Raw genomic sequence first — 14,175 nt, 5'->3', positions numbered from 1 at the left:
TACTATGCCTAGTTTATAAATTAAACTATATCATAGGTATCTGTAGTCATGCACTGCTTAACAATGGGGATATATTCTCAGAAATGTGTTGTTAGGCAATTTTCTTGTTGTGGAACATTGTTGAGTTCACTTACACAAACCTAGATGATATAGCCAGTACACAACTAGGCCATATGGTATAACCTATCGTCCCTGGGCCACAAACCTGTACAGCATGTTACTGTACTGGATACTGTAAGCAATTATAACACAGTGGTAAGTATTTGTGTATCTAAACATAGAAATGGTACAGTAAAAATATGGTGTAAAAGATTTAAAAATGCTGTACCTGTATAGGCACTTACCATGAATGGCGCTTGCAGGACTGAAAGTTGCTCTGGGTAAGTCAATGAGTGAGTGGTAAGTGAATGTGAAGGCCTAGGACATTACTGTAGACTTTAGAAATGCTGCACTCTTAGGCTACACTAAATTTATAAAACATGATATTAAATCAAGTCCACAAGAAAATGATGTAATCAAGAAACTCCATAAACTCAAAATATAAGAAGCTGCTACCAGTGTAACATGGCATACTGTTTCACAGCAAACTTTTTTTTATAAGTAGAAAGAGTACACTCTTAAAATTATGTTATAATGTATAGTATAGTAAATAATAACTCAGTAACGTTTATCATCACTATCAAGTATTAGGAACTGTATATAATTGTATGTACTATACTTTTATATGACTGGCAGGACAGTTGGTTTCTTTATACTAACATCACAAACACGTGAGTAATGTATTGAACTAAGACACTTCAATCGCTGTGATGTCATTAGGTGATAGGAAATCTTCCACTCCATTATAATCTATGAGACCACTGTGGTATATGAGGCCCATCATTGACCAAGACATTGTTATTTGGTGCATGACCATATGTACAGGAAAAATAAAGGATATATAGGGTTTGGTATTATGTGTGGTTTCAGGCAATCGCAGAAGGTCTTGGAATATATCCTCTGTGGAAAAGGGGAATATTGTAATTACCCAATAAGTTAATTGGTAAAATACTCTGGTTCTCTCTTTCATGTTTTGAGACTTTCCTCCTAGTGTGGGTTAGCCAGTAGCACAGTAACGTAGAGCTTTGATGCATACTACTGCTTCTGGCCCCCATATCAAACCTATACTTGTCATAACCTCTAGAGCAAGAATAGGAGTCTATAGTTCAACAAAATTCTTCTGGGTGTTTTCTTAGGTGTTTTAAAGTAGGAAGTTCTGATAGAGGGAAGCCTAAAAAACTTACTGAGGTGTTTGTTTCTCTTTCTTCTCCAAATGTAGCCATGATTTTAGTTACCTCGTTAGTGGCTCAGAAGATAAGTATGTTTATATCTGGAGTACTTACCACGACCTAAGCAAGTTTGCTTCAGTCAGGAGAGATCGTAATGACTTTTGGGAAGGTATTAAAGGTAAGTAAATGCCTACTTTTGTGTCTTTTATAAGTGAATAAAGTTCAAGTGAATAAATTTGAAGTGCAGATGTACTAGAAGCAACTTTGTATAGACATTATTTCAAAGAGGCTGATATACGTGCTTTTGCTTTGTATTTGCCTTTGTTGGATATTTCCATGCCAAAGAAGAATTTATACATTTGTAAAATTTGAGAAGTCATGGACTCTCAGAACTTATGTATGGTATTTTCTTTTAGAAAATATATTTGGGTTTAAAATAGTTCTTAGTTACTTATATGTTAGTTTTAAAAGATATTTTCATGAAACATACACTATTGTATTTTTGCATATTTTATTCTCTGTCTTGATGTTTAGAATTGGATTTATTAGTTATCCTGAAGTAATTTTATTTCCCCCAGCACATAATGCAGTTGTTACATCGGCCATCTTTGCCCCTAACCCAACTTTAATGTTGTCTTGGGATGTGCAATCTGAAAAGTCAGAAAGTGAAGATGCTGAAGTTTTAGATACCGTAACTTCTGGTAGGTACTCATATTGTACTTGTCCTACTTTTTATCTAACCAACATTTTGTATCCTAATTGACCTAATATTGTGCATTGTGAAGTTTTCATAACTGTGAAGAACATTTTTTGTTTACAACATAATGATTGTAAGATACCTATTTCTGAACATTTCAGTAACAGAGTTATTGCAAGTTTTACTTCTTTTTAAAATCACCCGGGAATTAAAAATGAAAATTTGAAAGTTCTTAATTTCTTCTATGGGCAGCTATTCTCCTTGGAGAAACGTAAACAAAAACATATAAATATAAAATGTATTGTTTTCTTCTACTGGACTAATTTCTGTGAGGACACAGACTTTATATATCTTATTTGTTGTTGTGCCAGTGCCTAGCACAGTGCTTGCCTGTATATGGTAGCTGCTTAATAAACATTTGCTGAATAAATGAATTAAACCAAAATGAAAGCAGTGTTTTTTTTCTACTTGCCACAAATTTATAGTTTCTCTTAGGTAGCTATTTACAAGCCTGTAATTTCTTGCCATTTTTAGCATATGCTTTCAGAACAAGTACTAATTCTAGCTAAATAAAACACTCAGATTAGGAAGTAAAAGGAAGCCATCATGTAATATTGAGTGCAAATTATGTAAAAAGTGGTCCTTAAGAGTATAAAACCATGTAAATTTGGACCAGTTGTTAATGAAAAGAAGTTTTTATTAAAATCACCAGAAGAGGTCAGTAAATGTGTTTTCTCACTTTAGAGACTACAACCAGGCCTTTTAGAAAGTTGTAAAGCCACAGCAATACAGTGTACAAAAGGTGCTTCTAAAAGTATTGGAATGCTTAAAAGTTATTTCTCCTATGGTGTTATTGGCCCTGTACACTATACTAAATATACTATTTTTTTCTGTCTGTTAAGAAAAAAATTGATAGTAAAGCTGAACTTCAGTCTAGAACTCTTTTAAATTATAGGATCTAAAAATAAAATGACTCAGAATTATTAAATCTTTACTAAGTGCCTGTTTGGAAATATTTCTTTTCATTTTATTTTTTTAATCTAATGAGTCATTTGGGTGTTGTTTTTTTTCCCTTTTCTTTTTCCCCAGTTATCTTTTGACAATCTATACATCTCCCCTACACATTTCCCAGAAAATTCTAGCTTTTAAGACAATTTGAGAAAAAATGAAAAGTACTGTTCTTTGAACTTCTTTGTAAAGAGACACAACGTTTAATGGATCATGGTTAGATTTGTGTATGTTGTTTGTAACTGTCTAGGTATATTCTAAGAATAAATTCTTAAACCCAGGGTATGATATGATAAATCATATCGGATTACTCTCTCTTTATTCCCGATATATTTGGCAATGTAAGCTTCAGTTTTCCTCGTGTGTAAAATGGTAAAAATACTCAGTTTACAAAGTTGTGGTAAGAGTTGAAAATAACGTATATAAAGTTCCTAGTAAAAGCCTGGCATGTCAACATTACCATTATAATCTTCATTATTATTGTATATAATGAATTATTTTTTTCTCTAGCCTTTCTCATATCCCTAAGTCCTTTGCTGCTGCTCCTGCTGCATAGCACTACTTTGAGATATGTCTCAAGGATAGGAAGGAATGTTCAAAGGCTTAGGATATGTTCTTAGCAAATCTGAGTGAAACCATTTTGTCTAACTTATCCTGTACACAGCTTTCCAGTTAAAGTTTGTATTATTTTCTTCCTTACTATCCAGTCCTTAAATCCACAAATATTGTATATGCATAATAGAATTAGTTTACACTGAATTTTGTTTGTTAAATATAGCAGGTAATATAAGAGGTACGCATTTTTCCCATTCATCATCACTAGTTACATAGCTCTTCATTATGGACTGTAAAGGGAAAAGGTACTGTCAGCATTCACAAATGTACTTCATATCATGGCAGTGTGTTCTGCTGTGTAATAAACCTTGCCATCAACCTCATTAGAGAACCCTGTTAGCAATAGACTTCCCAGCCAGCACTCTAGTCTCCTGCCACAAAATGACGCATTAGACAAGTTAGAGGCCTGGGCTACCTGGGAGTAAATACAGGCCTCCAGGCCCCAAGGGACTGTAATCTACCTAAGTCAGGGAAAGACCCAGTAAGTGGAAGTGAACCACAGAGAGGAGTGGAACAGGAGGGAAAGGATTACAGGATTGAGCCAGGAAAGAGAGATGGAAGAGGCAGAGAGAGGATCTTCTACCCCAAAGGTCATGGGCATGTGACAATTGTTAACAGCAGACTTAATAATCCCTTTAAGTCAATTAAAATATTTTTTTATGTTTTTAAGGTATTATGAAGACAGATAATACAGAAGTTCTTCTCTCTGCTGACTTCACTGGAGCAATCAAAGTATTTATTAACAAAAAGAAAAATGTATCTTAATTTGAAAATGCCATTTAAATAAACACATCAGTAACTTTCTATATGTATCAGAATTGAAAAAAGATTATAGTGTTTTAGGCTAACATCCTTTTTTTTAATTTTTGTTGGAAGATGTTCAAATATAATATATTTTTTGAGAGGCAGTGTTAATGATCTAGTAAATCCTGGACTGATAGACTAGAAAGGAATGTGGCTAGAATAACATTGCCAAATATTAGGCTTTACATTTGTTATATTTGTGTTTTTGTTATATAATTGTGAACATGCACAGGTTTTTGCATGAAAATATATTAATATATTAATCCCATGTGTGTGCCTTTTGGTTACATGCACTAAATCTTAACAAAGTTAAATTATTTCAATGGCTCTTTTGGCCTCTTACTGGGGAAGGAGTCTTATTTCTAGCTTAAACAATTTCTTTTGCACAAGATTTAATTTTTAAGAAAAGTGGTATCTTTTGACTGAGTTATTGTTTTAAAATGTTATATAGGTTTTCAGTAGGTCAACAACCATGTGTAAATGGTTTTTATAAATTTCTCAATTTGGAGACAAGATTTTATTTGTGGTCTAAATTGTGGACTTAACGATTCTTTTCTTTGTACGTATATATATATAATTTTTTTGCCACACTGGAGCACAATGTTTCTATGTAAAGAATTTTTTTCATTCTTTATCCATGAGCACCAGGCTTTGCTCACTTAAAAAAAAAGTAAGCCGCATTAAGGAGTGAGTCTTCTTTTTTACAATAATGTAAAATCGAACTGTTTACATTTTTTTAAAACATTGTAGTTTTAAAAACTAAGCTGTTTTGTTTTGTGTTATTGAACTTGAAAGCCTTTGTAAATATTGATATAATGTACCAATGAAATAACATCTGGGGCAATGGTACCCTAATCATGTCATTGATGGTTAGCATATGTTTCTGAAAATTAAATAGTTTATTAAAAGTTGGTTGCCAACACTTGCTAAAAATGTGACTTTATTTTCAGATGACATTGATAATTTGAGAAATGCAAGACAAAGTCTTGTTTTGTAATTTGATTTTTAGCAAGCAGAAGGCCATATTTTAAACCCCTAAATTATACTGCATTAGCTACATACCTCTGAGAAAAAAAGAAAATTTAATTCTGGTTCTAAAATTAACATCACTGAGTTTATCTATATGCTTAAATGTTTTTACTACATTTGTTTGCAGTATGTAAGCAAGAAGCTGGGGAGCCATGATCATATCCTTGTTAATCAGCATGGTCTTGGAGTGGTCTGGATTTTCTAGTTCTAATTGAATATTGTTTGTCTAGGTTTTACCCCTGTGCTGAGTTCTTCCTCTTGTCAGTTATATTCACTTTTTCCCCTCCTCTCCACTCTCCTCACTCCCTGTTCCCATCTGTCTGCTCACTCTTCTGTACTTTATCCAACAGATGGAGTAGTTATGTCATTGGCTTTCTAACCAGTCCTTTTTTTTTTTTTTTTTGGTCTCATGGTCTGGATTGGTCTAGTGTTTCAAAGAACTTGATGTCCATAGGTCTTTGAGGCAGCTCAGCTTTCCCTGACTTCTTCCTGAGGAGGACTTGTAGTCTGCTGTGGTGCTGGTCATTTCAACTGCAGATAACTGGGATGTTGCCAGATGACTATTTCCAGATGGATTTTATGTGGTTTCTTGAACAAAAAAGCAAAAAATAATTAGGATGCCAGCTTAAGAGAATAATACTACACTTTTAAGATGAGTCTTAAAGTGTTTGTCATCACTATATAAATACAGTACAAAGTTACAAGTCAGAAAGTGAAGTTGAAAGGTAGCGTCAAGTTGTATACAAAGAAAAACTAAACAATATTCTTCCCAAAAATGAGTATTAGAGAGACTCACTATAATAAATGATGTGGTATTCTAGAAAAGAGCACAGATTCTAGAATCATATAAACTTGATTTGGTTCCCTCTATTAGCACATTCCTTGGGCAAGCTATTTATCCTACATTAATTTCCATTTACTTAACTGTAATTTAACCCTTTGCACTCCGAACCATTCTGGACATTGGCTACCAGCTACTCGACGCTACTTTGTGGCGGAAACGTGCATTGAAATAACTCAATTCCCCGTAATCACTAATAAACTGCAATGTCCCCTGAGAGGGGACATCCGAGTGATATGCTAGAATTCCGATGTCCCCTGAGAGGGGACAGCGGAGTGCAAAGGGTTAAAAATACCTAACTGAAATTGTAAAGATTTACTGAGAAATTGTGTATGTATAAGTTTAGTGCCTACACAATGGTTGAACTCAACAAACATACATTTTTAACTGCCTCTTCTGAATCCTTCAGTGCCCTACTAGATGGTGTGTGTGTGTGTGTGTGTGTGTGTAAGCACTTTCTAGACATTAGGATTTCGTGAACAAATAGCATTTTAGGGATTGACACAGGGCACTGACAATTTTTTGCCAACTCAACACTTTTTAACCTGCCACCATCTGCTTTCACTTCTTCATAAAGGAGAGAACACTTGAGTACTAAAAAGGAAGTCAAGCGCAATTTTACCATCTTAGAATAAGAAATGGTTTATTAAAGTGAATAAACCTAGGTTTTGAAAAAAGTAACCATATTGCCTTGTTTTCCAATTTCTCCTTTGGTTAAAATTTCATCATTGACTTGGTGTGGAAGGCTGAGAACCACTGTGCTAAATGAAAAAGTTTAAAACCACATTTCATTAAAATTTCTTCAAAGAATCATAGTGTGTGTGTTTTTCTGTCTATTTACCTCAATTAGAAATGAAATATGAATGACTCAGCATAATTTAGCATACCATTTTCTTTGGTCCTCAAATTATACAGCTGGGCAGTAACTTTTTTATTCTTTGAAATATGTTAAACATAAATATGTCTACCCCAATAATTCCATATTTGAGAGTCAAAGGCCAGATCTTTATCAGTGATGTGAAAAAATCAAATTATCAGAACATTTTTAAGTACCTTCATTATTGTGGGGATTCAAGTTAAAGACATTTGGGGAATTTATTAATACTATTTCCCCATAAGTTTTCAAGAGAAAAACATTTCCAACTTCACTGGTTTCTAGCATCCTGCCTTATTTATTAAGCAGATGTTTATTGAACACCTACTATGTACAGAGCACTGCTGGAACTAGAGAAGAATAAGGCCACTTCACTATCCCAGAAGCAGCTTATAGTCTGGTGGAGAAGATGGCCACAGAAATAAGAGGCTTGGAACTGTCTTTTGGCTGTGGCCTTAGAAATGCCCCTTCTTGCCCTAACCCCTATCTGCTCTACCCTTCCTAGTAACTCATGGCAGACACTTGATTCTAAAGCCAATCTTTGTTCATCTAATATTGCAAGTAGCAAGGGTAATATGGGTAAAAGTTTATAAGTAAGTCATAAGTAAGGCAGAGAAAATGGAGCACCCTCCCTGTCAACATTTCCCCATGACGCCTGCCCTCTTCCCAGCCTAAAACCATTGTCTTATTTCCTCCAAAATCTTGTTTTCTGTTTTGAGCTCTTGTTTAACTGACTCTCCTCAACTGCACTCCTATTGCCTTCATTTCTGAAGCTTGACAAATTTCATTTTGTTTTGTTCTCTAAATTTGAGTAATCTAGTTTCCTGGGGAACCCAGGCAACCCTCTTTAACCACAGCCACTGTTCTGGTGTAGATTCATGCACATGAAATACATTCAGATCGATACAGCAGATCCGGGGGGTGGTATTAAGATGAGGGGAGAGAGCCACTGCAGAGTCCCAAACAAACCAAATGCCATCATGTAGGTTATCTGGGGTGGTCCAAGCAGCTTGTACATCCGGCTACCTTCCATTACATGTTTAAAAATAAACCTGGAGAGCATTATTCTAAGTGAAATAAGCCAATCAGAGAAAAACAAGTATCACATGATCTCAGTCATGTGGAATCTAAAGAACAAAATAAATCTAGAGACATAGAACCATGGAACAAACTGAGGAATCTCAGAGGGAAGGCAGGGGTGGGGGGTGGAGTGGGATATAAGGGATTAATGGGGGGAAAGGGAGGCACTTTGTAATACTTTCAACAATAAAGGTATTTTTTTATTTTTTCTTAACTTTGAAATAACTGGATTTACAGAAAAATTGCAAAGACAATATAGAATTACCACATACTCCTTACCCAGTTTTCACTAATGTTAATTCTTACATTACCATGGTACGTTCATCAAACTAAGAAACCAACACTAGTACATTACTAAGTAAACTCCAGACTTTATTCACATTGCACCAGTTTTTCCACTAGTGTCCTTTTTCAGTTCTGAAATCCACTCCAGAATCCCATATTGCACGTAAGCACATTATGCTTTCTTTTTTAAATGTATTTTTATTGTTGAAAGTATTGCAGATTATGCTTTCTTAATTTAAATAATTTTTTTTAGAATTGTTTTAGATTTTCACAAAAGTTTTCAAGGAGTTCACATCACCAGCACCACTTCCCCCTATTGTAACATTTTCACATCAAGAAACAACCATTGGTATAATACTATTACCTAATACCATCTTTTATTCGGATCTCACTAGTTTGTACCTAATGTTTTTTCTGTTCTGGGATCCCATCCAGGATATGACATTACATGTGCTCATCAGGTCTCCTTAGGCAATTCTTAGCTACGCCAGTTTCTTGGATTTCCCATGCCTTTGATGACCTAGACCAGTGGTCAGCAAACTCATTAGTCAACAGAGCCAAACATCAACAGTACAACGATTGAAATTTCTTTTGAGAGCCAAATTTTTATTTTATTTTATTTATTTATTTATTTATTATTTATTTTCACAGAACAGAGCTTGGTAGGTTTATTAGTCTCCACATGGCCAGCCAACGAGGTCTCAGGTGGTGACGACCGGTGAACACCAGGCACCGGCACGTGTGCGGCCTCAGAGGCAGCTCAGTGGGGGGAGGCCCAGCGTGGCCAGGCACCTGTGGAGCACTTCCTGCACAGCCCGCAGGAGTTGCAGCCGGGCCAACATCTGACCAAACAGGTGTGGTCAAGGCTCCCCCAGGACGTGCACCCGGTTATAGTAAGAGCTGAAGTCCATGCTGAGCTGCACCAGGAACCTGCACACCATGTCTGTGCGGGCCCCGTCCAGGGCTGCGGTCCGGCTCAGCAGGGCTGGGAAGGGGAGGACGCTGTTGAAGAGCAGCAGCCACTCGCCCTCCTCACGGAGCAGAGAGAAGTCCAGGCTGCTCACAGGCGGGAAAGTGGGGTACAGACCTTGTTCCACGCCGCGCTGACCCTGCGGGGCCTTGCTGAGCATCTCAAACTTGATGGTAGCCGCAGAGAGAACGCTGAAGGTTTCTGTCCAGGCTGGGTCTTGTGCCAGGTCCTTGCCGTGCTTCAGAGCCGAGGCCGCGCGCACCTGTGCCAGCCGGAGCCTGCGTGAGAGGCGCCCGCTCGGCCAGCTCCCGCCAAAGCAGGTCCAGCTGCTGCTGCTGGGCCTCCTCCTCAGCGCTCCCCACGTGCACCGCCGCAGCTGTCCGCGGCGCCGGGGCGGGGAGCCTGCGGGAAGGCAGTCACCACCGGACCGGGCTCCGCCTCGCCCAGGCCACAGGCGGCTCAGCTACTGACCAGGCCCGGGGAGGCGTCCTCAGACCGGGGCTGCGCGGCCGCCTACAGGTCCGCCAGCTGGGCGAGCAGGTGTCACAGCCGGCTGCGCGCCCCCGCCAGCTCCTTCAGGCACACACCGCCCAGGACACCGGCGGGCAGAGCTCCGGGTCCCCGGCCGCGGTGACCTCCGCCAGAGCGCGGCTCCGCTGGGCTTCGGCCGAGGCCTGCTCTGAGGCCACGGGCCAGTCCACCCGCAGCTGCTGCAGGAAGGCGGACAAGTGCGGGTCCCGCACAGCGGGCACCAGGCGCACCCTCACCCTTCGGATCTAGGGCGCCGCTTAGTCTGAGCACCCGGCCTGTCCGCCCTGGAGAGCCACATTTTTAAAACTTAAACTTCTAACGCCACTTCTTCAAAATAGACTCTCCCAGGCCATGGTATTTTGTGGAAGAGCCACACTCAAGGGGCCAAAGAGCCGCATGTGGCTCGCGAGCCGCAGTTTGCCGACCACGGACCTAGACAGTTTCAGGTATTTTTTTTTTTTTTAATATCCCTCAATTTGAGTTTGTCTGCTGTTTTTGTTTGTTTGTTTTTGTTTTTCATGATTAGACCAGGATTCTGGACGTTTAGGGGGAAGACCACAGAGGCGAATTGCACTTTTCATTCCATCACATCAATCAACTTGACATCACCTGGCTGAGGTAGTATTTGTCAGGTTTCTCCACTATAAAATAATTTTTTATCCTTTTACACAAATCTCCTCATTGTAAATGAATCACTAACTGAAACTCAAGCGGTAGGGAAGAGTTAAGGCCCACCTCCTTGAGGAGCAAATATCTATATAACTTATTTGGGATTGTTTTATACAGAAGACAAGTCTCTTCTCCCTCATATATTTTTAAATTCATTTATGTCAACATGGACTTAGGGGTATTTATTTTATACTTGGAGTTATAAATCCAAAACTGCATTTATTTTGTTATTCAACTTATTCCAGCCATAGCCATTGGGAGTTCTTTTATATCCCTTTGACATGCCCTCATTTTTTAGCACTTCCTTACTTTTTCTGTCACTTCAACATATTCCAGGCTCATCTTATATATTTCCTGCCCCAGCCCTAGAATCTGCCGTTTAGCTCTGGTTCCTTTATTGGAGAATGGTACTAGAAACCATGTGTACTTGTTGCTACTGAGGTGTCACTTCTCTTTGGCTCTCTTAGCTGAGAGAGCAAGAACATCCAGGTGTCACTTCTCTTTGGCTCTCTTAGCTGAGAGAGCAAGAACATCCATATTTGTTAATCTCTATTTTGTTTTGTTTTGTTTTGTTTTGTTTTGTTTTTGTTAATCCTCACCAAGGATATTTTTTCCATTGGGAGAAAGTAAAAGGGAGGGAGGAGGAGAGGGAAACATTGATGTAAGAGATACTTCGATTGGTTGCCTCCTGCACATGCCCTGACCAGGGCCTGGAAGCAAACCCAGAACCCAGGTATGTGCCCTTGACCAGGAATCGAACCCTCTACCCTTCGGTTCGCAGGCTGAAACTCTAACCATTTAGAAACACCAGCGAGGGCTGTATGTTAATCTCTGTATATATGTATCTGTAAATATTTCTATGTAACTATATATTAAATTGGAGGTGCTAATGTCACTAACTCTAGCCATTAACACGTGGTTCATTCTAGCTTCCTCTTCTTGCTTATCAGTAACCTCCAATAGTAGAAACCTGACTCCCACCATTTATAATCTGTTTACTTATTTGTTCAATCCCAGCATAGCATATTCGGCAGTTTCAGAATTGAACTGGTACCTAACTGAGAAACAACTTTGCCAACTAGAGTACAGTGTTTATGTTCTTTGTCTTTGGTGTCATAGTTTCCAGTCAAATATTTTTCCATAATTACTTAAATCAGCGCCTTTTCTCCCCACTCACATTACCTTTTCATTTATTTTCCTTACATTACCTTTTTAATACATTCACTTAAAATTACCCTTCTAATAAAATTTATTGGGATTTGATAATGTACATAGCCATACTTATTTAGTAAATAAGCAATGACATTCTTCAGTAGGCAGCTTTCTGGCTTGCTTTCAGATGCTTAGCACTATCCTAAAGCAGTTTTACAGTTCTGTCCTGTTGCTGCACTGAGATTTCACTCACTTCACAAACATCAGTGTTTAATTTAGATTTAAGATTTCTTCTAATTCTAATGGTCCATATGCTTGTCAGCATTTCTTCTGAGGCATTGTAGCTAAAGATTTACTCAATTTCTTATTCATTTATTCATTCAACAGATATAGAGGACTTGTGATTTGGAAAACACTCGTAGTTTATGTGCCCTGCAAAGTCATAGTCATGTGAACTCTGTTGAAGTCAACCCCGGGAGCTCACTTCCAGAGATGAGATTCCTGGCAATAGAATTGACTCCCAGGAGAAAGGGTTTGAGTAACAGAGTTGGCTCACTCACCTTTCCCCACATGTCTATAAGGCCAACCACCACACCCAGATGTACCAACTCTTCCTTTTTTATACTTCCATAGTTTCATTTGTTTGAATCTTGAAAGTTTTTCACCTTGGGAAAGAATAACTAGTTAAACTGGTATTGGTTCATTTTCCTTATCACTTAGCATCTATTATATAAAAGCCAAGTGACTGGAATGACCAGTTGCTATGACACGCACTGCAGTGGCCAACTGGCCCAATCAAGGGCCCCAATAAACCCCTCCCCAACCTCTCATGGCCCCTCCCCCGAGCCAGCCCGGCCTGCAATCGGCCCCCAATCGGGGCAGGCCAGCCAGATCCCACCCATGCACTAATTCATACACCAGGCCTCCAGTATTTTAATAGTTGAGTATAAAGAAAAATAGGGCATGGAAAATGTTGGAAGGTGCCATTAAGGAAGAAAGAGAAATAGATATGGGAGCTAGGAAGACCCCAAACAATCTCCACAGACCTCACTTTTTTGTGTAGGGTATTCCTAGCTATATCACTGTTAAAGGCTATGCCAAGGTTACTTACCTGTAGTATGTTCAAGGTTGATGATAATAAACTGGTAATTCACAGCCCAACTCCAACAATAACAAAACTGCCAGAGCAGGCACTAGTGGTCCTAAGTCAGAGCATCCCTAAGCTACATTGCAGAAACATCACCTGCTCCTGACACTATATTGGGCCCATGGCAACTAGAAACCCTAATAGGGCCAGGCCTATCACCCAACTGCCAGAACAGATCAGGCTTTTGTCCTGTTAATATCTTTATGTTCATGCTGACATAACTTCTGACCTGTGGTATCAGAATGGCACACTCGGTGACTGAATTCCACCCTTAGAATTTCTAATTACTACTGACCTTGCCCCAAATCAGAATATTGAGAAGCATTTCCCCAAATACATTCATCAGCTGGATCAGTAAATATTGTCTCCTCTAGGTGGTACTCAACAGTTAAAACATTACAGTGCATACTATTCATTACCTGGATAAGAAGACAAAAAGCTTAACTTAAAATTGCTATGAGAACAAAGACCTTAGATTTTCACCATCCCTAGTTGTGGACAGTAGGGAGGAATATTGCAGTAGATAGTAGTACTTTGCTTCTCCTGGGACTAGACCAGAGAGGGAACCAAAAAGCAAGAATGAACTGTATTAATCTGCTGAACCCCCAAACAGATTTCACATATTTTAGTGAACCATGAAACTAATCTAAATTATTTACAAAACAAGTGTTTACTTAAACAGTGCAAATCATAATTATTTTCTTAAAATGTTAAGTATGAGTGAGCTTTAACCATTAAAATAGAACTTAAATTGAATCTTGCTTTGGTAAGTCAGAGAATCAGGAGTCTTCTAAAAGATGAGTCTGGGGTGGGGAGCAAAAAATAAAGGCACACTTGCTTTTAATGAAGGTGTGTGTGGCAAGAGCAAACCCTGAAGTGTAAGGAAGGAGGAGCTCTGATAAACTGCAGAGGCCTTAGCAGTTGGGATTGACACAGGTGGCAAGAGTGGAAGGTGGTGGAAAGCTTCAAACACTCCCGCCCTCCGAGAATGAAGATGAAATAGATACAGAATACAGAAGAGATTCACTTCACTGTTGATTATTATTGATTGACCCATAGAATGTGTATGACAGCTGATCACAGGGCTTTGCATTTACTACTGTGTTTCCCCGAAAATAAGACATCCTCCGAAAATTAGACCTAGCGCATGGAAAGATAAGACATCCCCTGAAAATAAGACCTAGCTCAACTTTGGGAGAAAAATT

General features: G+C 38.7%; 1 protein-coding gene and 1 pseudogene across 3 annotated transcripts in view; one reads left to right on the top strand and one right to left on the bottom strand.

Annotated features, from left to right (window-relative positions):
- The window catches only part of WDR44 (WD repeat domain 44), a 95,017-nt gene extending 89,705 nt beyond the window's left edge, over positions 1–5,312 (top strand). For both annotated transcript variants that reach the window (XM_084870360.1, XM_084870361.1), the window contains 3 exons: positions 1,319–1,446; positions 1,847–1,969; positions 4,259–5,312. In XM_084870360.1, the coding sequence (XP_084726486.1) occupies positions 1,319–1,446; positions 1,847–1,969; positions 4,259–4,353 (346 nt within the window). In that variant the 3' untranslated portion in view covers positions 4,354–5,312. The remainder of the gene's footprint in view (positions 1–1,318; positions 1,447–1,846; positions 1,970–4,258) is intronic.
- A 3,785-nt stretch (positions 5,313–9,097) lies between these two features.
- On the bottom strand, positions 9,098–12,395 carry LOC311614800 (DALR anticodon-binding domain-containing protein 3-like; annotated as a pseudogene). Its single transcript has 2 exons — positions 12,384–12,395; positions 9,098–10,247 (listed from the first exon to the last, which is right to left on the bottom strand). The product of its transcript is annotated as a DALR anticodon-binding domain-containing protein 3-like (transcript).
- Positions 12,396–14,175: the final 1,780 nt, after the last annotated feature.

Source organism: Pipistrellus hanaki (genome assembly GCF_964339955.1).
Source record: "Pipistrellus hanaki genome assembly, chromosome: X".
Classification (NCBI taxonomy): Eukaryota; Metazoa; Chordata; class Mammalia; order Chiroptera; family Vespertilionidae; genus Pipistrellus; species Pipistrellus hanaki.
This window is presented reverse-complemented; position numbering and strand designations above follow the sequence as displayed.